This window comes from Cynocephalus volans, chromosome 6 (genome assembly GCF_027409185.1).
Source record: "Cynocephalus volans isolate mCynVol1 chromosome 6, mCynVol1.pri, whole genome shotgun sequence".
NCBI lineage: Eukaryota > Metazoa > Chordata > Mammalia > Dermoptera > Cynocephalidae > Cynocephalus > Cynocephalus volans.
Window position 1 is genome coordinate 97,084,058 of NC_084465.1, and position 27,794 is coordinate 97,111,851.

Here is a 27,794-nt window from a genome sequence, read left to right on the forward strand (position 1 = left end):
CCCATGCTTGCACCTGTGATGTTGAGGATGCTGTCAGCGATGGTTGTGGGTGTGACAGTGCCCTCGGTCGTCTCAGCTTGTAGAATGCGCATCATACCCTCCAGCTTGTGCAGTGTCTTCTTCAGGCATGAGTGACACACGAGCTCCCTGCTGGACACCTGTGTAAAGCCCAGCACCATGTCCAGCCCCAACCCAGAGCATCTGGCCTCATTGTGGGGGTTCAGGCCCCATGGCAGCTCCCCCACAACCCCTCCATGTTCGCTGCCTCCCCTCCTCCCACCACTCAGCCCAGCTCTCCCTCCTCACACCTGCCAGCATTCAGGGCACCACCCTGCCTCCAGACACTGCGTTCTGCAGCTGGAGACCGGGACCCACATGACGTGACCCCCACCAGCCATCCCCATGTGTCTTTTCACATGACTAAGAGCGAGGCACACACTGAGGCCCTGAATGAATGAACTCTAAGCCTGGCCACATGGCAATAGGTGACTTCCACCCCCAGGCTCTCTGCACCCTTCTTCTCTGAGGACTTGGCCATGTTCTTGCAACCTCTGTAGTAATCTCCCCACCACACCAGGCACGGCACCCCCTGCCCCATTCACAAGTCTGGACCTCAGACAATGGACACCTCACAGGATGGAGAGGCCACGCCGGTGTGCCAAGTATGTGGTGTGAACCAACAGGCTGGAGGGGAGGGCACAAAACAGCATCTTCCTGTTTCCCTTCCCCACACCTGGGATGCTCTCGATGCCCTAGGCTAGCCTGCAGGGTCACACTGAGGTGGCCACCCATGGGCTCATGCTGGGTGGCCACAGAAAAAGAATAGCTAAGACTGTCAAGGATGGGCACCTAGGCCAGGAAAGGAACTCCCGGGGGGAGGGGCCCAGCCCCTGGCAGCTGACACTGCCCTTCTCCACTCTGTCCAGGGTTGCCACGGGGCCTGGGCACTCTGGAGGCCATGCCGTGGGCCCGGCTATCCTACCGTGCACTGGGCCAGCGCTGCCGCGATCTGCTGGATGTCATCCACGGTGTGGACCCGCAGGGAAACCAGGGTCTCAGTGATGTTCTTGCGCACCTGGGCTCGTAGCTGCCGCTCATGGTCAGGCTCTGCTGCCACATCTGGGGACTGCTCATACTGGAGTGTGTTAGGGTCACAAGGCAGCTGTCAGCAGGGCAGGACAGATGGTCCCACCCAGCAATATCATCCACAGTCACGCATTGGCTGCTGTGTCACACAGGCAACAACTCAAGGCCCTGAACTGTCTCTTCAAGAGCACAACAGGGCAACTATAGGACACCCTCTTGGATTTAGGGGTGTCACGAGGACATTGTGGGAAAGCTGGTCCTGTGGAGGGCCCGGCATGTAGTGGCTACTGTGGGCAGGAGACATCGTTTCAAGGACATTAGGAATCTTGTCTTTTGGGGCCAGGGGACAAGTCCCTCGAGAGACTCGTATCCCAAGTGCTGTTCTCAGACCCCCCCCCAACACGAAGTAGACGCTGTGGGTCCCCTTCCACTGCCCTCCCCACCCACACCAACCTCGTTGAGCACGGTGACGAGGGCCAGAGAGTACTCGATGACGTGCTGGGGGTCAGCCTGGCGCAGCAGCCCGGGCAGCACGCTGGCCGTGAGGCTGTGCAGCCAGAGTGTGAGGCCCACGGGGCTGCCGTTGGGCTCTGGCAGGGCAATGGCCAGGGACCTGGAGGGCAGAGAGGGGCCATGAGCAGGCGGTCGTCACCAGGCATCCCCCTTCCCGCAGACCCACCTCACCTGTTGAGGGCGACCACAGCCGCACCCAGCTGGTCCTGCACAACCACGGCCAGGCCCACCTCGAAGTGCGGCCTGAAGCCAGGGGGCAGCACGGCCCCGTAGGCAGAGAGACTACCCTTATAGATGCAGAACTCCTCACAGTAGCCCTGACGACAGCGCCGCAGCAGCAGGGCATACACCAGCGGGGCGCTCGCGTCCTCTGCGTCGCGCCAGCCTGTGGGACCCCATGGCATCATGTGAGCCCGTGGTGACAGGGGCCGCGATTTCCCCCCCCCACCCCGCTGACATGGGCCCACACTCACCCATGCACTCAAAGTGCACCTTGGTGGTGAGGGCACGCACGGCGTCCAGCGGGAAGAGGTGGCAGGAGCCCCCAAGTGGCGGGCGGTTGGGGGAGAGGCTGATGGAGGCGCAGCCCTCCTCCTCGCCCGAGCGACCCAGCACGGTGAGCGTGAACGTGTAGCCCTCACCGTCCCTCAGCGCGCCCCGCCGCACCACCAGCCGCATGCCCGCGCTGCCCGTGGATGTGGTCGTCTCATCTAGCACAAGCGTCTTGTTGCTGAAAGTGCGCGCGGCCCAGTGCTGCGGACAGACGTGCGCGGTGAGAGGCCGGGCCTCAGCTGCGGGGCCGCCCACCCACCGCACCCCAGGCTCGGCCCCACTCCGCCAGGCCCTGCAACCAGCTCACCCCTCGCTTGGAGCCACTGCTGCAGTTGTGGCAGCGACCCTTCAGGTACACGTAGGAGCTGCGGCTCACTTCATACACCGCCTGCGCCTTGCAGGACACACATTCCAGAGACACGATGGGCACCCGGCCACTCCGGATAAGCACCTAGGGAGGGCGTGGGGTTACCAGGAGGCCTGGTCCCCTCCTCGGTCCCAGCCTGGGGTCCGCCATTGCCCTGCTAAGGCTCAATGAGGTCAGTGCAGGTGGGGAGGGTGGTAGAGGTGCGAAGCGATCCATTCAGGCACAAGACACACGTGTGAATGAATGCCCGCGTGGCATGGGGACAGCGGTCCTCTACCCCCTGCCTCAGAGGTTCCTGCTGAACTGGGCTGGGGCCTGGGTCAGGCAGCCGAGAAGGCTGGAGCCTGCTGCCAGCGCCCTCTTCCCCATCTGGGTAGGCCCCTCCTAATCAGACCAGCTGAGAAAGGCCTGGTTTTGGGGATGGACACGCCCACTCTGGGGGACCAGCAGAGCCTGGCACACTTTCTCCTGTTGGCAGGCTTTGCCTGACTGCAGCAGGAGGTGCTGCCACAGGGTCAGGGTCATCTAAACGGTGATCCGTACCCTTCTAGCCAGGCCAGGGGAGCATTGGGTGAAAATGGGCCCACCCCATCCAGAAATGAGGACACACAAGCTCTGGGGACAGCGATTGCCTCTAGGGCAGGAAGGGGACTCAGTTTGTTTCCCTTTTGCTTTTGTTTTTTGTTTTCTTGGCAGCTGGCCAGTACAAGGATCAGACTCTGGGCCTTGGTGTCACCAGCACCACACTTGGCATTTTCAGCACCAACTGAGCCAGCCGGCCAGCCCCCTCACTGTCTGCTTTTTACACTGTTGGGCATAGTTCATTTTCACAAACCATTAGTCTTGTATGGCTCCTTTAAGATTTTACGTGGAGCTGTATCTTGATTTAGAAACTTTGCTGATGTAGAACTTTTTGTTAAATAGAATTTGTATCAAAAGCAATAAGTTAGAAAAGAATCTATGGACAGAAGCAATAAAACACAGAAAAACCTTCAAAGGGCTGGTCGGTCAGTTTAGCTGGTTAGAACACAGTGTTATAACACCAAGGTCAAGGGTCAGATCCTTGTACCAGCCAGCCACCAGAAAACAAAAACTTACAAGAAAAAAAGGTCTGTGGGCATGTGGTCCTGCCAGGGCAGGGCAGCACCCACCGTCTGGTTGGTAGCCTCCTCCTTCCGGCCCGCCTTCCACACAGTGAGGTTGAAGGTGTACTCCACACCAGCTTCCAGGCGCTCCCGGGGGATGGTGACCACGCTGTTCCCTCGAGGACCGAAGTTCAGCACACACCCACCAGACTTGCTCTACAGCCACAAATGAGGGCAGGGTAGCATGAGACCCCTGATGTCTCATAGTAGAGCCTGCCTAGGGGACAGCTTGGGAGACCCTCTCCCTGTGCTGGGACCAAGCCCACCAAGCACTCGGAGAACAGGACAGGCCCAGGGTGTTCATGGGACATAGCACACAAACAACTGACAGGGTTAGGGAGGACAGACCCACCACCATGTGCCTGACCTGTGTTGAGGCCACACAGGCCCAGTGGAAGCTGAGTGGCGTCTGGTCGCCATCTTCCAGGTTGGGGTCATAGGACTTGCTCCCATTCAGCACCAGGTCCTGTGTATCTGACCATATCCGGTATGAACCACCATCAATGATGGGCACCAAGCGCTCAGGGGCCACTGTCACATTGGCCTGGATGCTCTGTGCCAACGGTGTGTCCCCAAATGACACCACAAACACAAAGCAGTAGTGGCCCACAGGCAGTGCCATGCGCGGCACCACCAGCTGGGGCCGGCTTACATCCACACCAGGAAGGGCCACTCGTGCCATGTGCGCTGGTCGCTGGCAGCTGGGGGTGCGGTACACCTCCCAGCGATACTCAGTCTGGTAGGTGACACAGTCACGCAGGTTGACATGGGCCTCCAGGTAGTTGCGTTGGGAGCGCCGCATCAGCACCTGCAGGGGCAGGGCCATGTCCACTTCGGGCTCCCTGCAGGCCAGCACCTGGACAGTCACTGTGGCCTGTGCCACAAAGAAGCTCACCAGGTTGGAGGCATTCACCTCCACGTGGTAGTCCCCAGGCAGCAGGTAGGAGTGGTCAGCCCAAGGCTCTTCTGTGTCCTGCACTGGGGTCCTGTCCCCAAAGTCCCAATGGTAGGCTACACGCCGGGGGCTGGGGCTTGTAGCAGCCTCAAACCGGGAGGAGTGGTTGGTAAAGCAGCGGCCGCTTTGCAGCGCCACATACTGGATAATGTCCTGGACTTCCACCACGAGCGTGAGGTTCACACCACCCAGCTCGTTGAAGGCACGCACGTGGATCTCCAGCAGCCCCGCGGCCACAGGGGTGTAGGTAACATCGCGGCCCGACAGGATGACCAGCGAGTCACCCTGGACTTTCTGCAAGGAGAAGTACCAGGCATAGGCAACGCGAGAGCCCCACTGCACCCGGGCCGTGAAGTTCTTCTCAGTACCCGTGGCGATGCCCGGCTCACAGCAGTTGGGCACCTGCAGTCCGCCAACAGCCTCCAGCACAGAGATGCGCACCTGCGTCTGCATCCGGCTCACATGGTTCTCGGCCTGCACGCTCACCACATGGTCTCCAAGCCAGGGGAAGCTGTGAGAGAAATGGGGCCCGGGGAGCACCTCAGGGCGGGCCCCACCCACCTGCAGGCGGAAGGTGACTGCTGAGCCAGTGGCAAGCAGGATCTGGAAGTGGACCACCTGCCTGGGTGCCACCACCTTGCTGCTGGCCCTCAGAACCAGGCCCGCGATGGGCTCCTCCACTGTGAGGATGTGCACGGCGGTGAGCCAGCTGACTGCATTGGAGGCATTGAGTTGGACAGAGAAGGTGCCCACATCAGGGAAGTCCACAGCAATGTGCTGGTCATGCCTGCTGCCACCCGGTGTCAGCCAGCACCAGCTCACATTGGTGCCTGTGGCCAGCTGTCCCCAGAAGGGCACCGTGGAGCCGGCTGCCACAAAGCTGCTGTCTGGCTTGCCTGCCCTGATGCTGAGGCCACTCACAGTCTCCTGTACGGCTACCTCGATGGTGGCATTGGCTGAGCCCAGCTGGTTCCCAGCCACAACTGTGACCAGGTATAGGCCGGGTATGAGAAAGGTGTGGGTGGTGGACGGCTCAGGGGTCTCCCAGCTCAGCCCTTCCTCCAGGGACCAAGTATAAATGACACCACTGCCACCTGCCAGCTCAGCCCTGAGGGTGACACTTGCATTGATGGCAACAGGGTTGGGGGAGGCAGCCACGGTCAGCCATCCCACAGGCTCCACAAAGTCCACTGTGCGGTTGGCCAAGGCACTGCCCAGCATGTTGGTGGCCCTCAGCTGAACGTGGAAGGTACCAGCCTCAAGTGCAGTGAGCGAGAAGCCCTTGCCACTGCCCGCAAGGGCTGGGCCACCATCCCGCTGGGCAGTCCAGCTGTAGGAGATGTTGGTGCCATCTCTGACCATGGCCTGTAGCTGCAGCGTGTGGTTAGTGGGGAAACAGCAGCCACCACCACCTCCCGCCACCTGCAGCCCCTCGATGAGCTGCAGGACATAGATGAAGATGCTGTCCTGGGCAGCGCCCACCTCATTCTCAGCCGTAACAATGATGTTGAAGGTGCCCACTGAGCGGAAAGTGTAGGAGATGGTGGGGCCCCCAGGGATGGGCGTGCAGCGGTCGCAGAGCACCCAGAAGTAGCGCACACCGCTGCCCGCCTCCAACGAGGTGCTGAAGCTCACGCTGCCATTCAGTGGCACCACCGTGCGGCTGGCATTGACACTGAGGCCCCGCACGCGCCGCTTTACCGTGATGTTGAGCCGGGCCTCGCTATGGCTCACCTCGTTCCAGCCGGCCACCCTGATGGTGAAGTCACCTGTGATGCTGTAGGTGTGGGTGACCTCAGGGCCCTCAAGCTCCCTGCCGTCCCCCAGCTCCCACAAGTAGGTGGCGGGGCGCCCAGAGCCTGTGGCAGAGAACAGGTAGGGCTGCTGCAGCTCCAGCACGTGGGAGCCATTGACCCTGATGCCCGTGACCACCACGGGCTCCTGCACCTCCACAAAAGCTGAGTCGTTGGCGGCAGAGACATTGTTGGATGCGGTGACCGTCACCAGGTAGGAGCCCGGGTTAGGGTAGATGAAAGTTGCTTCACGGTCCCCTGCACGGGTGGGGGTTGTGACCTCAGTGCCAAAGTCCCAGACATAGCAGTAGGAAAATGGGGGCCAGGCATGCGCCACCAGCCAGGCCTTCTCCCCAAGTTGTACAAACTGCCTCTCGGGCTGCAGGGTAACATTGCCCACCTCGGGCTCCACACAGATGCTGGTGAAGTAATGTGCCTTGTTCACATGGCTCGACAGAACCAGCACCAGAGAGAATGTGCCACTCCAAGTGAAGTTGTGTGTCACTGTCGGGCGCCCTGAGACGGTCGTGTTAGATGAGCCATCCCCAAAGGTCCAGTCAAAGAGGTAGTGAGCAGGGTCCCCAGTGACGTGGGCTGTCAGCTGTGCGTCGGGCTGAGTGGGGATGCAGGTGGCGGGTTCGATGCGCAGCACCTCCAAGACGAAGACCCGCACCTGCAGGCTCTGAGCCAGGCAGCCGGCAGGGCTGGCTGCAGCCACAGCCACCGTGTAGTTCTGCGCCCGCAGGTACACGTGTTCCACCATAGCTTCAGGACCTTCGAGCACTGTGCCATCCCCCATGTCGAAGGTCCAGGTGATGTTGTCACCCGTCTCCACAGTGGCACTGACCACCACGGGGGCGCCCTGCTCCACATCTGGGCTCAGGTGCACACTCAGGCCGCGGAGCTCCTCGAAGACATGGACATCAGTGCACGCTGCCATGCTGCTCACTGTATTGTTGATCTCCAGGCGGACGCGGTAGGTGCCCCTCGAGGAGTAGGTGTGGTTGATCTCCGGCTGGTTCTGTGTCAGGACGAGGGAGCCGTCCCCAAAGTCCCACGTGTATAGGACGCCACCAGGCGAGGGCAGCGGGTGTGGGGAGAAGGTGACAGGCCAGCCGGCCACCAGGACACTGCTACTCATGCCCACGGCCACGGTGGGCAGGGCTGTGCGCACGCTCACAGGCATCTGCTGCGTCAAGTTCTCGAAGGCGTTAGACACGATCAGGGTCAGGTTGTACTCACCTGTGGGGACAGGCCCAGAGTAGGACATGCTGTGGCGCCTCTGCCCACCTGCTTGCAGAATCCCTGCCTAACACCTGGTGCTTCCAGGGATGGCTCCCCTGAGCGAGGAGCAGGACCTAGGTCAAAGTGTAAACGGCCATGCCCTTGGACAGAGCGCCTAGAGGAGGGCTGAGGGCAGGAGGAGGACGCGCCTGTTTGCGCACGACTGCCATTAGGCCAAAGTAGCTAGCACACGGTGGGGGACACTGCGGTCCGCACCTCGTCCCACAGCAGGGGGAGGGGCACTATTGTGTGGGCCTTCTGGAATTTTAAAAATAATTAAAAGGTAACCTCTAACCCTTTTTCAAAAACAAAGGCTGGGAGCAGGGGACAAGAAGGTCCAGTCTCCAGCCAGCACACTTGAATCCTGGGGCTCAAGGCCCTGTCCGCTCCCCACCCCTACCCTAGCAAACCCAAGCCACCAACCACCCCAGGCCAGGGAAAGGTGGGGTGATGGGGGCCACCCAGCTTAGGGCCAGCAGGGCTGTGCTCCCTACCTGGGGCAGCGTAGGTGTGCGTGGCCTCGTGCTCCACCAGCACCTGGGCCACTGTGGGGTCTGGGACCTGGAAGGACTCATTGTACGGAGGCTTGAACTGGCCAAACACCTGCTCCCCATCCCCGAAAGTCCACCTGCCAGGGCAGTGGGCAGGTGTGAGCAGGCTAGGGTGGGGGGCCACTGAGGGTTGGGGGTGGGGAACAGCTGAGGCTTGGCCCTGAAGTCACTCCTTCCTAGCACCTTTGTTCAAGGTGCCACCCAGCTCTGCTGTGTCAGGGTCTCCTACTCCCTCCCATGAGACCCTCACAGGGTCCTGTGCACCCAGCACCTCCTGACAGATGAGGAAAAGGAGGCTCAGAGAAGCAACTCTCCAGTGCAGGGCCCCGCGGCCAAGGCTAGAGGCTGGGACAAGAACCTGTCCACAGGCCTGCTCCCCCTGCTGGGCTCATGGGCACTCACGTGAAGGCCACCTCCACAGCAGAGTCCACTAGCACGCCGGCCGTCAGTGCCAGCGAGGCGTTGGGGGGCAGCACAGCCGGCACCGCGGAGACCCGCAGGCCTCGCATCCTGTTCATACGCTCCACAGTCACGTTGTAGTTCACGGTGACGTTGCTCACGTGGTTGGAGGCAGTCAGCTGCAGAGACAGGCGTCAGTGGGCGCGGGCACAGGCTGGCAACAAGGACAGTGGGCCCCCCTCGGCGCTCTTCTACACTTGGCCACAGCCGCTGTGGCCCTGGGGCAGAGCAAAGCAGAGGGCGTAGGTGACCACCCCGTGGGGCCCGATCCCCCCAGCCCTGCCCACCTACCGAGAGCTTGAAAACGGCAGCACTCTGGTAGATGACGTTGAAGACGACGTTGTGGAAGGTCAGCGACTGCTTGTCATCGATGGTCCACCGGAAGGCCACGTCTGAACCAGCTTCCACCACAGGGCTGTACCTCTGTGGGAAGGATGTGGCATTGGACAGGGTCATGACCCCACCCCATCTGGGGGGTCTGTGGAGAACCGACTCTGCCCCCAGCCCGTCCATGCGCCTGAACACGCTTCCCCTTGGGGCTGCTGGTGAGCTCCAGCCTGGCACACGGAGGGACCGGAGGATCCACTGGCCGAGCCACACTGCCAGACACCCATGTGGGGCAGGGCAAGTAGATGCCCTGGGGCCCGCCCAGGGCTTGGGAGGCCACACGTGCCAGCCCTGCTTGGGCTTGCATACTGACTGCCCAGCACTCCATCCTCCAGCTGCATGGCCTTGGTAACACCTTGACCTCTCTGTGCCTCAGTTTCCCCATCTTTAAAGCAGACCTAGTACCAGCAACAAGGAGTCAACCTGAGTCCTGACAAACCCCCTATCCTAGGGCTCCTGCTTCAGCTCCTTAGCTGGATAGCTCAGAGCCATTTGGGAAGGTGTGAGCCACCTCATGGTCTTGGGTGACTACCGTGTAGGCTGATATGGTGGTTGTGACCAGGGAGGCCAGGGAACAGCGCTGTGGGACATGACTGCACATGGAGTCAGTAGGTGGGTCGTCAGAAATGGCCATTGCAATGAACCCTGGTGTAGGTGAGGGCACCCCCAGGATTGTCCCCACATGGCACTGGTGCAGCACCAGTGGTGGCCCGCAGACAGTGTCCCATGAGGCTTCAGACCCTGCTCAAAAAGCACTCATTTGCGGGCTGGCCCGTGGCTCACTTGGGAGAGTGTGGTGATGATAACACCAAGGCCGCAGGTTCAGATTCCTATATGGGGATGGCCGGTTAGCTGACTTTGGAGAGCGTGGTGCTGACAAAACCCAAAACAAGGGTTAAGATCCCCTTACCGGTCATCTTTTTAAAAAAAAAAAAAAAAAAAGCACTCACTTTGGCCAGGTGGGCACACAGCAGAGGGCACAGGGGCTTGGGGGAGGTCAGGTGGCCACAGTTTGGCAACTGTTTCAGGAGATGGGAGAGTGAAAAGGACTCACAGAGCAGTTGCTTCAGCTGTGACTTTTTAGTACGTTAGGAATTAGTAAGTAGCCTGAGAAGTCACTGATGGGACCTGCCCCAAAACTGACGTACTGAGCTAACACTGTCCGCAACAGCCGAGCCACCATCCTCCCGGGGACATGCACCTGCCTCTCTGCACAGACACCTTGTCTGGGGTGGGGGGAACCGCAGGCCACACTCACCACCAGGACGCCCTGCAGCACACGGGCTTCGGGGCTGGGTGTGGCGCGGAGGCCGAGGATGGGCTCCTCAGCCATCACCCGCAGGCTGAGGTTGGCCCGGCTGGCGCTGTTCTCCGCCACCACCTCCACCGTGTGCTCCCCCTCGCTGAGCCCAGGCAGTGCCAGCACTGAGAACAGGGTGTCGTTGGTCTCCCGGGTGCAGCTGGGTGCAAGAGTGGCCACCATGGTAGGGCAGGCAGCCTCAAAGGGGGCGCTGACATTGCCCCCAGGCCAGCGAGCTGTGGCCGTGGTGTTGGGGCCAGAGTCCACCTGGAGCACCAAGGTTGAGCTGTTGGTCCGCACATAGAGGCGGCCATCATGGGGGACAGGGTGGATGACACGCAGCCCAGCCACGGGGGAGACCACGACAAAGCTGCAGGACAGATTGTGCCTGAACACGCTGTTGCCCACTGATGCCCGGACCTCATAGCGCCCAGGATGCTGCAGCCCAGGGTTGAGGCCCAGCAGGGGAGTGACCTGATCCGTGGCTGCGAGCAGCCGCAGGGCACAGGCAGGGCCGGCCTGAGCCCCTTCCAGCTGGGCAGGCAGGTAGGGCAGCCAGGCCAAGGCATTGGTGGAGAGGTACAGGGCCTTGGGGCCAGGGTGGCTGGGTGCCAGGGGGCAGTGCAGGAGGGCATGTGGCCCAGCGTCATGCTGCAAGCCAACGAGGTCACCAGGGAGCATGGGGATGTCCTGGCCATGGAGGGTGACCTGTGGGAAAGGGGGTAGGGCTGCATCACGTCCTCACAGTCAGGGCCTGAGGAACCCCTACGCGAGGGGGTTTCACAGGGTCCCCAACCCCCAGGCACTCATGCAGGGACAGACAGGAGAGGATGCAATGGCCCTGTGGCAGGATCTTCTGGTGCTGGGAGATGTGCCGAGAGGGGAGGGGAGGGGAGGTGGGTGGGGGCAGGGAGGGGACTGCTGGTCTGCACAGAGGAATCCGCATTCTGGCTGTGTTTGGTGGGGAGACCCAGACCCAGGGCAGCTGGTTGAAGACAGGCAGACCTAGGTCAGGGACACACACCGAGTACTGCGTGGGGGGTCCTGCAGGCACAGAGAAGAGGAATTCCCTCCACAGTGTATAGGTGGCCCCGGAGAGCCAGGGCTCTGATGTGGAGCTGTTGGCACAGGCCTGAGGGTGGCAGGAGGCATCCAGTGGCACGCAGACATTGGCTCCAGGACACCTGTGTCCCTCTGGTGTGCACTCGGAGGCCAGCTTGGTCTTGTTGTCCAGGAATCCACTCTCAGGCTCACTGCTGTTTTCCGGGACCCCTGCAAGGAGGAGGGGTGTCAGGGGCCCTAATTCACTAACAGGCCACAGTCAGTGGTGTCACATCTGCTACACCAACCCTGACACCTGCTAGGACCCAGGTCTCACCCACCATCATTGCCCTGGGCTTCCCCACCACCAGGCCAGCTGACTGACCCACCAGTCCCTGGAACACCAAGCATGAACTGGCGTCTCTGTAGACCCTGCTCTTTGTCCACCTCAAGGTTGGGAGCCAGTCCAGTGGCCAAGGAACTAGCAGATGGGAGAGCTCAGAGAGGCCACCCAGGCCCCCTATTCCCTCCACCACCACAGAGTCCCACCTGCTCCTCCCACAGGCCGGTACACCTGCAGGCGCAGCTGGGCGGGCCGCGTGAGCTCCTGTGTCCCAAACTCAGCTCTGGTAAGGAAGGCTTCTCGGCTCAGGCTCAGGCCAGGGAACACCACGACCTGGTGGGGCAGGGGAACCACCTCAGCTCTGAAGAACCCACCCCACCACGAGGCCTTGACTCCCCAAGCCCAAACACGTGCCAGAGCACAAGGGAAGGATGCCATCAGAGGGGGCCTCTGCACAGCCACCCAGGCCTCATCTCATATCACTTGGGAGGAAAACTCGGATCAAAACCATCCATGAGGGCCGAGCCCGTGGCGCACTCAGGAGAGTGCGGCGCTGGGAGCGCAGCGACGCTCCCACCGCGGGTTCGGATCCTATATCGGAATGGCTGGTGCACTCACTGGCTGAGTGCCGGTCACGAAAAAGACAAAACAAACAAACAAACAAAAAAAACCGTCCATGAACACGATCCCACCTCAATTTTTTAAAATAATAAACACCCCAGAGAAAAGGCTCAGGAGGAATTCAGAGTTCTGGAAAAAGGGATTAAATGCTTTTCATCTCTGCACTCCATGGATTTTTTAAACTGACTAGACTGGGCACAACCTTCATAAGGTTAAAAAAAAAAACCAACTTATTTATGAAGGGGACACACAGCAGCCAGGGCACGCGGGAGGCACGAAGCAGACCCCAGCACACCAGAGCCGGCCTCACCTCCACAGGTCCCTGTGGGTCCAAGAGCACTTCCTGCTGCTCCAGGGGACTTGGGGGTCCAGACAGGTCCCCACTGGACACTCCCACGAGGAAGTTGTCGGCATCCGACACACGGCCTGGGGGTGGCAAGTGCACAGTGAGGAGCTGGTCCCAGGCTGAGGGGACACAGGGGCCAGACCTGCAACTGAACCCAGCAGCTGCCGCCAGCTCCCGCCATCTCTGTTGTTTCAGTGTAGCCTCAGCCCAGGCACAGCAGCAGGTATTCAGCAAACGTCTAACCCACGGCAAATGGACAGACCGCGTAAGGGACAGGCATGGGGGCAGCCCCAGGCGCACCTCTGGGCCGCAGCTCGCAGACATAGCTGTGCGGTGCTGAACACAGGTCTGTGTTGCACTGGCCAGCGGGCCCGAGTCGCACGCAGTGTTCAGCCGTGGCCGGGTGCGGCTCCCCGGGCAGCCAGTTCTGGCAGCTCTCTAGGTTGAAGCCTTCGCCCTGGGGTGCTGGGCCCACTTGTACCCCTGCCACAGCTGAGAAGCCGATCCACACGTCGAGGCTCCTGCAGGCAGAGGGCAGGAAGGGCAGGGCGCTCGGGGTGGGCTCCTCACCGCAACCTGTGAGGTACACCCTATCGCCGTCACCGTTTTCCACATGGGGAAACGGAGGCTCTGTGTTGTGATCTGGTGAGCAGGGCCCCCAGACCCAGGCTCACAGCAGCATCCATCCCCCAATCCACGGGGCCAGTGGGCACAGCCAAGGGCTCCATCTCAGATATGACCAAAGGCCACAGGCCACCCACACCTTGTCCTGCAGGGAGGGTCCAGGTGCAGCATTTGGGGACCAAACAGCCTTACATTAGCCCCCAGATGGGCTGCCCCATTACAGCTCTGCCATAGTAGGAAGTGCCTCTGGAGGGAGGGCACATGGACACACATGTAGGCACAGGCACTGGGCATGCAGACTAGGAGGGAGGTGCTATGCTTGCAACCGGGCTCTGGGAATCCCAGTACTATTGCTGCTGCCCGTTAACCAGGTGACCCTGGAAAAGGGCCTTAACCACGTTGGGCCTCGATTTCCCCTGGGGACATCCAAGGTGTGATCAGTCACTTACACAACAGAAGCCCACACCCCCTTCCCAGCACATGAACCCCCAAGAGAAGTGGTGTTTGGCCTCCATCCCCCCACCCCACCCCGGCTGTGGCAGACTCTGAGGCAATAAGATCTCCACAGGGTCCCTGCCCTGCCCCAGGAGGGGGGTGAGCACGGGGTGGGGGGAGGGGGCATGAGAAGCAGGGGCCCACACAGCCTCCTCAGTCACACCAGACCATCCGTCAAGAAGGCCCCGGGTCCTCCCCTGGAAGGACAGGGTCTGGGCCCACCACCCACATATGGCGCAACCCGGAGGTGTGCCTGGGGCTGCCCCCATGCCTGTCCCTTACACAGTATGTCCATTTGCTGTAGAAGCTGCCCCAACCCCGCATCCACCTGTCTGCAGAGCTCACAGGAGCAGCCGTCAGCTGGGCAGGATGTAGCTCTGCCTCAGAGTCAGGCCAGCCAGCTAGACAGCAACCCTCTGGCCACTCCTCCCACCACTCCTCCCTCTCCTCTTTAGCCTCCTCACACATCAGGCTCTGTCCCCACCCCAGTGTCCCAAGGAGCCCCCACCTTATGGACTCTCTGGGGAGAGGGGGCAGGCACCTGGTAACTCGGGAGACCAGGAAGCGCTGGACGGCAGGACTGTCCACCATAGCCAGGGCAGCCCCAGCCCAGGCCTGGCACTGCTCCTGTGCCTGCAGCCAGGCCACCTTCTCTGCCACCAGCCGGTAGCAGTGCCCGTTGCCAGGGAAGATCTCCGTGTCCGAGGAGCAGAGTGGGTGCACCACTGAGGGCCAGCAGGCAGGGAGAACGGGTTGTCAATGTCTCCGAGGCTGGGGTACGGGGCTCTGCCCCACTCATCTGGCCTTGGGGGAGGAAGGGGAGGTGGGAGGGTATCCTGGGCATGGTGGGGGAAGGACCCACCTTGGGCTGGCCCATCGTCCAGGGCCATGATGCTGTAGGTGGCCTTCAGGCCTGAGCCTCCACGATTCCAGACACTGAGTTCAAGGCTCTCATCACAAGCCACAGAGGATGGGCACATGAGCTTCAGGGCAGCAGGTGCCGCCTCCACCTGCACCTCTGTCCCCAGAGGAACTGAGCCAGTCCCCAGGGCCAGCATGACTGTCACAAAATAGTGCCCAGGTAGCACAAAGCGATGAGTGGCAGCAGCACCAGCAACATGCACCTCAGGGGAGCCGTCACCAAAGTCCCAGCGTGTGGAGCTGATGGGTAGGGGGGCAGTGACATGGAAGGCTGCTGGCTGGCCAGAGGCCAGGGGTCCATGGGGCCCCACCAGGGTGGCCCCCGGGGAGGCAGGGAAGACATGCTGGAGGAGGGTGGGGCCCCCACAGGCGGGGCCGGGGGGCAGGGGGCTGGAGCAGAAGGACAGACAGGCCTTGGAGGCGTTGGGAGGCCGGGCTGCCCCACATAGGCACCCATGCTGCTCCGAGAGGGCCGCAAGGCCCTGGCCAGCTGCAAAGCAGAAGGCGCTGCAGACCTCAGGTGCCAGTGGGCCCTCGTGGGCAGCTGAAAAGGCCACTGTTGCCACAGCACCCGAGCTGTTGTCAGGGAGGCAGGCGACATACTCCTCACCTGGAAGAGGCAGACACTGGTCCCCAGGCTCTGCACCTCCTCCTGGCCCCGGCCACTGCCCCCCATTCTGCCCCCTTCCTAGACCCCAGATCCTCCCAAGGGCTCCACTCCACCCGCGGGGCCCCCACACCCCTCCAGGCTGGTGTCCTACCTCCAGCCCACACCACTCTCTCAGCCCAGAGCCTTCCCCAGAGAGGCCTTCCTGACCACCCCCTCCAGTGACATCTGTTCCTGGGGGTCCCATCTGCCGCCCCCACTGCTTGGGGCCCCTGAGCTGACCCTGCCCTCTGGCGCTCACCACAGCTGCCATCCAGCACAGGGACACCAAAGACGGGCTGGCCAGCCAGGGGCTCAGGCCCAGCACATGTGGCTGCCTCAGGCTGCACCACGTGAACCTGCTGCTCCTCCACCCAGTGCGGCAGCCACGCCAGACTGCAGTCACACTCAAACGGGTTCCCACTCAGGTTTCTGCAGGCAAGGGGCAGGTGTGGAAGGACCAAGGCCTGGCCTGGAGGGAAGGGCCTGGACCTGCCGCCTGGGAGGTGGGGGCCTCTGGGGCAGCCAGGGCCTGGGGCCACCTGACAGCACAGCCTCCCATTACCCTGCATCCGAGTTCCCAGTCCCACAGCAGGGGGCGGGGGTGATGACTGCTCCAAGCAGGCAGGCAGGCTGCCCCCAGGGTCTGATCTCAAATTTGGGAGGGGGTACAGGGGCCAGGTCAGGAGGGCAGAGGTGGGATGTTGGGGGTCCAGCCAAAAACAATGCCACTTACATTTCACTTAAATTAAATAAATTAGCAAATACTCCTTCTTCTAAAGTAGAAATCTTGTTGTTGCTTATGTCCCTGGAAGAGAGCGGGTATTCAGTAAGGTCTGATAGAAGCCCCTACCACAGTGATGGGGGAGTGGGAGCAGCGGGGGAGGGGACACTCACAGCTCCAACAGCCCTGAGAGGTTTGTCAGGAGCCTGACGTCCAGCGCCCGGAGCAGGTTATGGGAGATGTCTCTGAGAAGCAGAGCAGCCGCAAGTCAGGGCTGGACCCCAGTAGGGCACAGGCCATCCCTGGGCCCAGCCTCATAAGCTTCCCAGAACCCCCAAGCTGCAGCCTGAGCCCTCCAAGCTCCCTATTCCCCGGGGCCAGGAGGGGGCCTTTCTGATGGTAGATGTGAATGAAAACACTCATCTGGGGAAACTGAAGAGAGCTGGGGCCCCTGAGCACTCTGCACCCCATCTCAGCCCTGTGCTGAGGGCTGCACAGCACAGCCACACAGGCTTGCTGACCCAGGGCACCTGGATGGGTACAACCCCCCAGTCCCTCCCCCTACAGAGTCAAAGCCCCACCGCCTGCTCCCAGTCCTTCTCCCCACAGAGCCAAGGCCCCCCAGTCCCTCCCCTGACAGACCCAAGCCCCCTACCCCAGGCCCAGCTGGGTCATTCCACAGCACCAACGGCTGACTTCACCCACCCTCCACATGGATTCGGGGCTGCTGGGGTCTGGCCACTACCAGCTGGTGGGGGAGGGAAGGACCTTGGAATGTCCCCAAGCTGCAGTGGGGGCCTGAAGATCTGATAAACAGGAGAGGAGCCCTGGTGGATGACCCCATATCATAATGAAGTGATGGCCCACGCTGAACCTGAAGTTTAACATGACCCCTATGAAAACCCCAGTTGCATCAACAAGATGACAGAAAGCTCATCTGGAAGCACTGATGAGCAAGAGACAGGGAACACGGATCTGTGCTGTCTCACGTGCAGCAGCGGACACACTGGGCCAAGGAGGAGGCAGCGGCCTCAGGAAGCCCTGGCCCAGTCTACACAAGGACACAGGCGCCCCCAGGGGTTTTGAGAGTCAGATGTCACAATGCCGGAGAACCAAAGCACAACTAACAAGAATACAGGGACAACCCCGTGTTTTTCAAAGCGTGAACTTAACAGCAGAAATAAAACATCAAAGACCAACAAATCCAGCTATATCTAAAAACAAGCAACTTCTGCAAAAAAAAATAAAGAGCCGGAAAACAAACTCCGAGCTGGGAAAAGCTCTGGCACTCAGAAGGCAGATCAAAGGCCAGTAATACCCTTGCTGTATGCACACATGGCTAACAAACCCTAAAGAAAGTCAATTACTCCAATTAAAAAGGCTAAAAACAAAAACAAGCAATTAACGAAAGTACAAATTGTCATGGACATGGAAAAAACATTAGATTTCAGTAACAACTGGAGAAATACCAATGAAAACAGCAATGCAGTGGCAGTTTTTATCTACAAGTTGGGCACATGTTAGAAATCAAGTCCTTGTGCTGGTGACGCGGAGATGAAGTGGGTGGGGCTGGGTGGCCACCACACTCCACGTGAGCATCAGTGTCACACAAATGTCATGTCCTTGTCCAGCAATCCCCCCCCATTCCCCAGGCCCTCGCGTGCCTTGAGAAGGCATGGGTGGAGTGAAAGCCCTGGCTGGCCCCACCGTCCACCTCTCGGGCACTTGCTGCCCCTGCAAGGCTCCTGGGACAGGCACCCATGGACCATCCTGACCTTCTGTTCCCTGGCCTCCCACAAGTCTGCACCACCACCACCACCTCCCCTCTGTGGAGCCGCTCCCCACCACAAAAGACCCAGTGTGGTGCCTCCCATCAGCCCTGCACTTTGCCTCTTCCAGTTCTTCAGTCCTCCATGCTTTCCCAGCCACGGCAACCCAGGCCGGCAGCTGGGAGACCAGGGAAAAGCCAGATTCCAACCATGTTGTCAAGCATGACACCCAGAAGCAATGGCTATGCCATGAGAAACTTCAGTTAGACCTAAGCAGGGACTTCCCAGTGGAACCTGTGTTTTGAGAAATCAGGCTGCAGGGCATGAGTAAAGTGAACCAAAGATGAAGATGAGGATGAGCACAGGAAGGCTCCCAGGGAGGGGACAGGCACAGTCCCCCAAACCAGAGCCCCACCCTGAATTGCCCCCTGCCAACACAGGGCGCACCAGGGCACGTCAGGGAGAGCTTTGCAGCCCTGGTCTCAGACACGGAGAGAAAGAAAGGAAAACCCTAAGATGTCTTGCCACACCTATTTTCTGGAAAACCCATTGGAGCAGCAGCTCCTGGGAGCTGTCCAGTGGGCACCTGAGAAACTGAGGGGGTGAGGAAACAGGCCAGCCTCAGGGTCCCAGCACCCACCCCACGCGTTGGCCTGGCAGCACCATCAAGACCTGTTCCACACGGGCAGCCCACAGTGCAGAAAAGGCAATAGAGGGCGTGGGGACCCTGCTTAGCTATGACTTGGACAAGGGCCAGGTGCCGACAGCAGCCCCCAGGGCACAGGAGCCTCTCCTAGGGCAGAATGCAGTACAGCACAGGCTTTGGGGACTGGGGGGATATGAGTGGGGACACGGGCGGGCACTGTGGAGTCCCAATCCACCCCACCACACAGCCATAGCCTCAAGCATTTTCCACGTCTCCATCTGCTCTTAACATCACTGTTCTGGGGGAACGCCAAGGCCTGGCCAGGCGGCCAGGGGGCCAGCCCCGCCTCCCAGCCCCTTGGGCTTCCTCTGCACCCCCCGGGTGACATCATCACGGTCTGATGCCCCACCCCCACACTCAGGCTCCCTGCAAGGATGGCGAAGACTCAGCAGGCACAGACAGCTGCCTGCACGACTGTCAAGCACAGGGAACAGAAGCACAGGCCATAAGGCGGGTCTGGCAGGGCTGCCCCCTGCAGCCCCTCAACCCCCACCAGGAGGTAAGGCAGCCGCCTGGCCAAGAGCACCCCAAGAGAACAGACACCCATGGCAGCATGGCTCAGTGTCCCATCCCTAGGTCTGGCAGGCTGGCCCCCCACTGCCCACAGCCCTGGGACATCAACCCCACAGCCTGTGACAGAGGTGGGGAGAGGCAGGCTCCCAGCCATGGTCAGTCCCCTTTGCTGCTCCCTCTCCTGCTGCACGATGGGCAAGTGTGTCAAGGAGGAGCGAAGACACACTTGCCCCATCTGGTCCCCGCACTGGAGTGATCCCAACTGCCCCTAGATTCCAGACTAGCTGTTCTGGAGATGGGGCACTGTCCTCCCGCCTGTGGGGTCGCACCTGACCCGACGAGCAGGGCTTTGGCCTCCCATGGGACTCCCTGTGTTTCCTGACAAAAGCAGCAATCGGGGGTCTCCCCAGCCTTCCGCAAGCAAGGCTCAGCCGACACTAGGGCGGGCAGGGCAGTCTCGGGGGTGGGCTGAGTCTGTAAAGGTGAGCATGTCCAGTGTGCAAAGGTGGAGGCCAAAGGAGGGGTTACCACAGCTGACTCCAGCATTTACTGAGCACGGTCCCCACCCTAGAGCTGAGGACGCAGAGGCCCCAGACAAGCCAAGACCCTGACCCAAAGCCGAGCAGCGTCAGTTTCCTCCTGGCTGAAGGGTGGCGGCCTGGGCACCCACTCCCCAGTCCATATGTCAGGCGGGGGCTGGGGGCCAGCCGGAGCCCCCAAGGAAACATCTGCACATTCCAGACGCGTGTGGTCAGCGGTGCGGGCAAGGGCCAGGCCTGGCACCCCCGCCTGCTGCTGGCCGCCGCACTGGAAACAGGGCTTGGGGGGGCGGGCTCTGGGGGGCCGCTTGCGAGGTTATGTAACCCGCTCCTCCTGGGCCAGCCGCCTCCTCCCTCTGGCAGGACAGGAGAGTGTGGTGTTGGAGGTCCCCACATCCCCATCCCCTCCTTGAGCAAGGGCCAGGGCGGCAGCAGCTGCAGCAGGGGTCCCAGGCCCCCAGGGCGTGGCATCGCAGCCTGCCTCACCGCCCCCCAGCGCCCCAGCTGGCTTCCTGTGCTTGCTCTGCTCTCACTGCCTTTGCTTTCCGCTCCCTTCTATTTATGGCGAGCAAGGCCAGCTTCCAGGGCCGGAAACGGTGATGTTTAAATTAATGAATTCAAGCTCAGGAAATAGAGTGGATTTGGAGAAAAACACGCAGAGCACTCCGGCTGGAGGCAGGCGCCCCCCCAGGAGAAGGGGCAGGGACCCACCCCCACTGTGTACCCCGATGCCACCCCCCAACCTGGCTCCAAACCATGGCCTGCTCGAGAGCCCCTGGCCACCAGCTGCTGCATGATGGTCTCAGGGTCCCAGGGCGTCGGGAACAGGAGAAGTGCCCCATATTGTACAGGCATTTTGTGGGGGTTTTCTTTCCCCGTCTTTATAGAGCCACTCATCACAGGCAATGCAACCTCCCACAACCGAGCTGTCACCAGGATGAGATGCTGGGGGGGAGGACGTGGTCTCCCTAGGATCCTCCTGGGACCTATAGGCAGAGACAGGGATGGCAGACGCGGGCCTCAGAGCCTGAAGGAATTAGATGAGAGAGTGGGGGTGTCCTCCCCCACACTGTGACATTTGGAAAAGTACACCCAGTCTGGAAGAGGACTGTTCTGAGATAAGCCCACCTAGAGACAGCCCACCCATCAGGGATGTTAACAATAGCAGTGTTGGGCTGGCCCGTGGCTCACTCAGGAGAGTGAGGTGCTGATAACACCAAGGCCACGGGTTCGGATCCTATATAGGGATGGCCGGTTCGCTCACTGGCTGAGCGTGGTGCTGACAACACCCAGTCAAGGGTTAAGATCCCCTTACCAGTCATCTTTTTAAAAAAAAAAAAAAGACACAATAGCAGTGTGGGCAGCCAGGGGCAGGGAAGAGGGGGCCCTCCGTCCCTGCCACCTAAGGCTGGGGATCTGGGGTAAGGAGAGGAAAAGGACCAGCGGCGGGTGGGCCCAGCATCCTTCAGAACCACCTCCCGGTGCCAGGCAGGCACCCGAGCTGGTGACAGCACTGTGCCAGCTGTTCGTGACCCTGTGCACTCTGACCCGTTACTCCAGCAAGGGTGGGGGCTGCACCAGCTCTGTTCTCCAGATGGCAAACTGAGGCTCAGAGAGCCGCCCTCCTCTCCCCACATCAGGTGGTTGGAGGAGAAAGCCAGGGGCAAGGCAGGTGCAGACTGACCGTCCAGCCAAGCAGCCAGCAATCCCGCCACCCACTCTGCCATCAGGCACAGCCAATGGCATGAGCCAGCCTGACACCAGGACTATAAGGAACAGGGTGGAGGCTCCTTGAGACCCTTGAGCCCCTCTGCTCCCCACGGTGACATGCCCCCAGGCTGGAAGCCTCGCCTTGAGCACCAGCCACATCCCATGCCTGACAAGGAAAAGCCCTCCTGTGAAGGGAAGGGGACAAAGCCCCCGAACTGGTTACAGCCACCCCCCATCCCCCCCACCCTACCCTCTGCAGTGCGGGGCGTCAGTCCCCAAGGCATGGGGCACTCCTCGTGGGAAGGAAGGCCATGAACCTCACTTCCCAGTGCGCGCCTCATCCTGCAGGGGACTGTGTCCCCTACCACAGGCGGCAGCTGGAGCCGCCAGGCCCAGCCCGATCCCGATGTGCCGCCCAGACGGCAGCCGGTGGAGAAGCGGGATGTTTTCATTCCAGAGTGCGAGGCGGGGTGAGCGTCTGGGCTCCTGCTGCTGGCAGTGGCCACCGCAGAGTGTTCTGGAAAGGAAAATGTGTGCCTCCATCCAAAATGTCTTCCTCAGTTAAAACCAAAGCCAGCTCGGGTTCCTCAGGAGCGGGATCTCCACACCTCCCTGCCCTGTGTCCCAGGGGATGCCCAGGGAGGGGCCAGTGGGGACTACATCTAGCAGTGCCGCCCAGGTCCTTGTCACAGATGGCAGCCAGAGAATGGCCCAGCTCATAGGCCAGGCAGAGCAGACAAGGCAGGAGAAGGCACCAACAGGAAATCCACATGGAGACACCCTGGTCTTGGAAAAACCCAAGGGAAGCAGGGAAACTAAGTCTCGTACACTTGGCACAACCCTCCCAGGAAACGCCCAAAGGCCCAGCAATTTCCACCAATGGCACCATGCAAGAATGTGCCAGAGATGCGTGGGATAGCCGAGGCTGGCAGCAGGTCGCTGTGCGTCACAGGACAGCCCCACAGCATCATCGTCTTGTGAAAGACAAGGCGAAGTGGGAAGGCGGCGCTCACAGTGCTCTGCTTGCATGTGGTGACTTCGCTGTGTCGCATACATGCACTCAGACACCTCAAAATGCAAGCACGTGAAAACCGATAAAAACACAAGCAAGAACACACCAGGCCTCACGAGTCCCCTCAGCCACGCACTGTGTTGAAGACACCTCCAAAGTTGGGACTCCCGAGCCAGGTGCTGAAGAGAGCATAAGAGCCTGCAGCTGAGGCTGACCTGTGCATCTCTGGTCTGGGCGACAGTTGCATCACAGCTGTAGCAGCTCTGGGCGCCTCTTACTCTCAACTCTCACGTCCTGTCTGCTCTGTAGCAGGGCAGGTCCTAGGTGGCATCTCCTGGTGGCTGGTGCTTGAGGACAACGGAAATGGGCCCCAAGACCATGGAGAGGAAGGGGCCACTTTAACAATGGTGATGATTATTGTGGCTACCAATGACTGAGCCCCCCAACCCAGTCAGGTGCATCCAGTCAGGGTACCCATTTTACAGATGAGGAAATGGAGGCTCAGAGAGCCTGAGTGTCTTGGCCAAGGTCACACAGGAAGTGGAGGAGCTGGGATTCAAACCTAGGTCTCCCCCCAGGGCTTCGAGTTTCCTACTCCTGGGTCCCCACACCTCCCTCCTGAAACCAAACAGGAAATCAACCAAAAGGACCAGAGCAGGGATGGGTGGAGACCCCAGGAAGGAGTTGGGGGAAGGACTGGAAGCTGGCTGAGCAGCCAGCTGGGGCCTGAGCCCAGAGCCCACCTGGTACCCCAGCAAGACCTTCAAACATGCCAGACCCCCCACGGTACACTCCCACTGCCACTTCTCTCTGTTCACTTAGGAGCCAGGATGCAGGTGCTGCACTCCAGGCCCTGCATGCAGTTCCAGGGCCAACAAAGTCACCTCTTTGCTGCAACTCCCCAGCTGTTTGACCCTAGGAAGGACTCAGCCTCTGGGAGCCTCATTTTCCTGGTCTGTAAAATGGGACCAAGAGTGGTTCCAACCCCACAGCACCATGGTGAGACATCCGTGAAATAAAGGACACAAGGGCTTACCTCAGAACCCAGCATGTGGCACCCACGGGGAAACGCCTAGGAGTGAAACTGCTGGCTCATATGGCATAACCGCCCAAACTCATTTTTCCCTGTTCTGTTTGTCTGTTTTTTACTACAGCCATCCTGGTGAGTGTGAGGTGGTATCTCAGGATGGTTTTGATTTGCATTTCCCTGACAGCTAAAGACAACGAGCATCTTCTCACGTGCTGTTTTGGTCATCTGTGTTTCTTTGGAGAAATGTCTGTTCAGACCCTTTGCCCATTATTTAATTAGGTCACTTGTCTTTTTATTATCACGTCTTAAGAGCTCTCTAAACATCCTGGATTCGAGCCCCGGGTCAGACAAATGTCTTGTGGGGTCTTCATCCCACGCATGTTTTTGCAGCGTCGTGCCTAAGCCCAGCAACTCCCGGGAGTCTCTGGTGCTTCAGGTGCCCTGGGTTCATCTGTGCATGTCCCCAAGTGTTGTAGATATAACCAAAGCCTCCCCACTCTCCTCCCTGCCCCTGGCCAGATGACCACATATGGAAGTTAGTATGTGCCTTCTTGTCCGTATTTCTGGAAAATTTGTATTCCACGTCTAATCAGGAAACTAACATTACTTGGGACTTGGCATTCCAAAACTTACATTACATGGGACTTCACATTCTGAATTCCCAAATGCCAGTGCTGGGTGAGAGCTGAGGTTCAGGGACCTGATGGCCAGGCCAACCCAACCCGGTGAGCAGGGCGCCAAGTCCTCCCCCACGTCTCTGCACAGCAGCCAGGGTTCTTTCTGGAAGACGGCGGCCAGGCAGCCTGACTGCTTCCCTCCTAGACCTTTTAATGAGGCCCCCTCCTGCTCTCCTGATAAAGGCCCTGCCCCCTGCCCCACTGTCACTTCATGCCTCAGGAACTCCCTGTAAGGCTGTTTCCTTTGTCTGGAATGCTCTCTCCTAGCCCCACAGCAACTCCCTGGGTTTGATGCAAAAAGCTTTGCATCACCTGCACTAGGGGGTCCTTCCTGGCCAGCTCTGCTAAAGTGGCCCCCTCCCCATCATCTGTGTCTTTGTCCTTATAGGACCCATGCCGTTTAACATGGGCTCCTGTGATAACAGCTCCAGAGGAAGCCTCGCTGATCCCTGGCACAGGGCCAGGCCCTCTGTCTGGCGAGAGCTCGCAGATGCTCACAGCTAGGGCAGAACCTGCCTCAGTGACAGCACCCAGTCCTGGCTCTTGGGCCTCTGGTATTGGAAACAGGATGTTGGGGACCCTCCACTGCCTGGCCAGCGCACAAGGCAGCAATATCTGTGGCAGTTGCAGTCTAACACACCAGGCCCAAGCCAAGCCTAGGGGTCTGTTCCCAGATGCCCACCTTTCCTCAGACCCCTATGGTGGGCACAGACACAGAGAGCTAAGCCTCCTTCTGCCAAGTTTCCCCATACCCTCCTGTCATTTAGGGGTTCAGGCATGAAAGGCAAGGCCCTGGGTGCTCCCGGCAAACAGAACACCCTAAGGTCCCAATTTTAAAATCAGTGAACCAAATACCCACTGAGTCCCTGGCATGTGCCTCGTCCTAGACCCGAAACATTCGCAACACCAAACCAGGCCCAGGTAATCCCCTGACCAAAAGTAACACAACATATCACCCAAAAAGTGGTCTTCCAAAAGCAACCAAACCTAAGGATGATCAACAGCTCACACCTGGAGCAGCGCCATCCAGGAGGACGTTCTGTGATGATGGGATGTTGTCTCGTAGCCACTGACCACGTGGAGGGGGGCCCTGAAGGGCTGGCCAGTGAGCTCAGTCAGTTAGGCCACATGCAGTGTTGACAACACCAAGGTCAAGGGTTCAAATCTCCATACAGGCCAGCCACCCAAAAAACAGAAAGAAAGAAGAGAAAGGTGGCCCTCCACACCACACAGCTCTAGATCCAGCCACTAACTTACAGGAACACAGAGGACAGAGACACTCAAGAGCACTGCAGGGACACTGCAGAGATCAGAAACCCAGGGCCACAGGAGCCGGTTTCTTCAACAAACTGCACGAGGAAAAAAAAAAAAGAGAGGGAGATGGAGGGAAGCCCATATACATCAACAGCAATTTGAGAGACATCAAGGGGGCTGGCCAGTTAGCTCAGTTGATTAGAGCGCAGTGTTATCACACCAAGGTCAAGGGTTTGGATGCCTCATACCGGCCAGCTGCCAAAAATAAATAAATAAACATAAAGGACATAACTAACTGCACCAGGTGGACCTTATTTGTATCCTAATTCAAACTATTAAAAAAACTGAGACAACCAAAAATTTAAGCACACTGGACATGTAATGGGATTGAGGGATTATTCGTTGTTTTGGGTGTGTTTGTGGGGTTGCGACATACTCCAAAATGCTTACAGATAACAGAACAAGATGGCTGGAATTTGGTTCAAATTGTGGGTGGGGGGAGTAGGGGTTAGGGCAGGCTCTAGGGTGGTAGGCCAAGACCCACTGCCCTACTCTGTCCACTTTTCCCCACAAAAAAGCTTCAAGAATAGCAAGCAGCAACAGTGTGCCAGTAATGTCATCTTCTTCAAGCTGTCACCTCCCAGCAGCATCATTTAACCCAAGAAAGTCTGGAAGGCTGTGGTCTCGGAAGCCCAGGCAGTCCTCCCTGGGACTGGACACAGCTGTCCCCCTGCACCTTGTGGCTGCAAGACGCTGCTGACCAAGGCTCCTGCCTGACCCCACTACAAGAGGCTGCTGGTTACACCCAGAAGGCAATGCTCCAGGGGCCCTCAACACTGGCCCAGTGGGCTTCTGTGTGTGTCCTTGGCCTCTCCCAACTTAGCCCCTCTCCTCTGGAGAAGACCTACCTATCTCCCTTAGGAGTGTGCAGGGTGAAAGGCAGAATGGCTGGGGCAGCCCACAGAGCACAGACGAGGTCTGGGAGACCCCTGAGGGCCTTAACACCTGCCGCCAGGTCCCCAGTTTCCCATGGGTTCCTTCCCCACCCTCCAGAAATCTCCCAGAGGTGGTTTTGGGGGTGTAATGAAGAGCATGGAATCTCCTCTGTTACCCACCCACCTACCTGCAGGAAGTCTCCATGACATCCCATCACACATTCAAGAGGGGCCCACCACCTGAGAACCCTGCCAGCTCAGGCTGGGCCAGGCCACCAGCTTCCAGGAAGCCCCTCCTCCAAAACCCAACAGCAGAGCCAAAGCGGGCATAGGCAACACAACAGAGCTCCACTGCTGTGCCCAAGCCTCCAAGTGCCTGCTGCGGGCCCACGGCCAACCCTGTGTCCTTTACGTTCTGGACGGCACCAGGGATGTGATTAACCAGCCCAGAAGACACAGAGATGCCCTCACCCACAGGACCGAGAAACGAAGGGTGGCATAGATCTGACACAATTCTGTGGTTACTGCCACAGGCAGGAGGGGGCCCATCTCCACAGAGACAGCCACGGCAGCAAATGCCCCAGTGGTCAGGGAGCATGAGGACAGGACCAGCGTGGTCCCACGGGGCCCACAACTCCCAGCTGGTCCTGGAGAAACTTCTCTTTCCCACCCCCAAGACCACCCAGCAAAGCTCCAAGGACACAAGACTCCCCTAATTAAAGGGGGCCACATGTTGGAGGCACCGGGAGCATTACAAACTCGAATGCCAGGGCCCACCACCAGGTTTAACAGGCCTGGGGGTGTTAAAAGCTCCCCAGGGGATTCCAGCAGGTGGCCAGGGAGATGGAGTCCTGGCTTAGGAGCCTGGAAGTACCCAGAAAACCCAAGGGATCAGGATCAGCAGGCTCTGGGGACAGCTGTCCTCAATCTCAGTCCCCTGCACTTTCTTCCATCCAACCCCAGGTCCTGGCCACCTCTGCCATGTTCTGGCTGTGACGCATGGGACAAGTCACATCATCCCACCAAGCTTCAGCTTCCTCCTCTATAAAATGGGGATCTCAATCATACCTACGCCTCCGAGGGCTAGGATAATCCACAAGAGTTGGCACTGGCCCATGAAAGCTGCCTGTCCTTGTTACTTCCAGAACGCAAACCTGCATTTTAAACCCCTCATGTGGACGCCACCCATTGTTCTCAGGGTTATGTGGGAGCCCTAGAGCACAGCGCCTGCGACACACCTGTAAGCCACCTCCCATCCTGCCCCAGGCCCTCCCGCTGTGCCTGCAGTTGCCACACATGGCCAAGGCCAGCCTCCAGGCCTCTACTCACACCGTCCCCTCCTCTCTTCCTCTGGACGCACCTCCTTGCCCCTTCCTGAGCATCAGTTCTTACTCATCCGTCAAATCCTTGACCGGACATCTCCTCCGGGAAGCCTTCCCTGCCGCCCGGACAGCGGTCCCCACCTCCCGGGGCGTCCCCCAGCCCCAGGCCGCGTT

The 27,794-nt window shown here is 59.7% G+C and overlaps 1 protein-coding gene across 4 annotated transcripts in view; it reads right to left on the reverse strand.

Annotated features, from left to right (window-relative positions):
- Positions 1-27,794, reverse strand: part of PKD1 (polycystin 1, transient receptor potential channel interacting) — a 44,815-nt gene that overhangs the window by 16,413 nt on the left and 608 nt on the right. For 2 of the 4 annotated variants that reach the window (XM_063100754.1, XM_063100753.1), the window contains exons 2-22: positions 16,327-16,398; positions 16,166-16,237; positions 15,692-15,861; positions 14,725-15,393; positions 14,404-14,587; positions 13,044-13,264; positions 12,708-12,823; positions 11,983-12,109; positions 11,417-11,664; positions 10,351-11,100; positions 8,997-9,128; positions 8,649-8,824; positions 8,190-8,323; positions 4,031-7,653; positions 3,670-3,819; positions 2,459-2,602; positions 2,073-2,352; positions 1,771-1,984; positions 1,540-1,699; positions 983-1,135; positions 14-158 (exon numbers count right to left, since the gene is read on the reverse strand). In XM_063100754.1, coding sequence (XP_062956824.1) covers positions 14-158; positions 983-1,135; positions 1,540-1,699; positions 1,771-1,984; positions 2,073-2,352; positions 2,459-2,602; positions 3,670-3,819; positions 4,031-7,653; positions 8,190-8,323; positions 8,649-8,824; positions 8,997-9,128; positions 10,351-11,100; positions 11,417-11,664; positions 11,983-12,109; positions 12,708-12,823; positions 13,044-13,264; positions 14,404-14,587; positions 14,725-15,393; positions 15,692-15,861; positions 16,166-16,237; positions 16,327-16,398 — 7,940 coding nt within the window. Of the gene's footprint in view, positions 1-13; positions 159-982; positions 1,136-1,539; positions 1,700-1,770; positions 1,985-2,072; positions 2,353-2,458; positions 2,603-3,669; positions 3,820-4,030; positions 7,654-8,189; positions 8,324-8,648; positions 8,825-8,996; positions 9,129-10,350; positions 11,101-11,416; positions 11,665-11,982; positions 12,110-12,707; positions 12,824-13,043; positions 13,265-14,403; positions 14,588-14,724; positions 15,394-15,691; positions 15,862-16,165; positions 16,238-16,326; positions 16,399-27,794 lie in introns of those variants that run through there. The other 2 variants (XM_063100755.1, XM_063100756.1) reach the window with 2 other exon arrangements.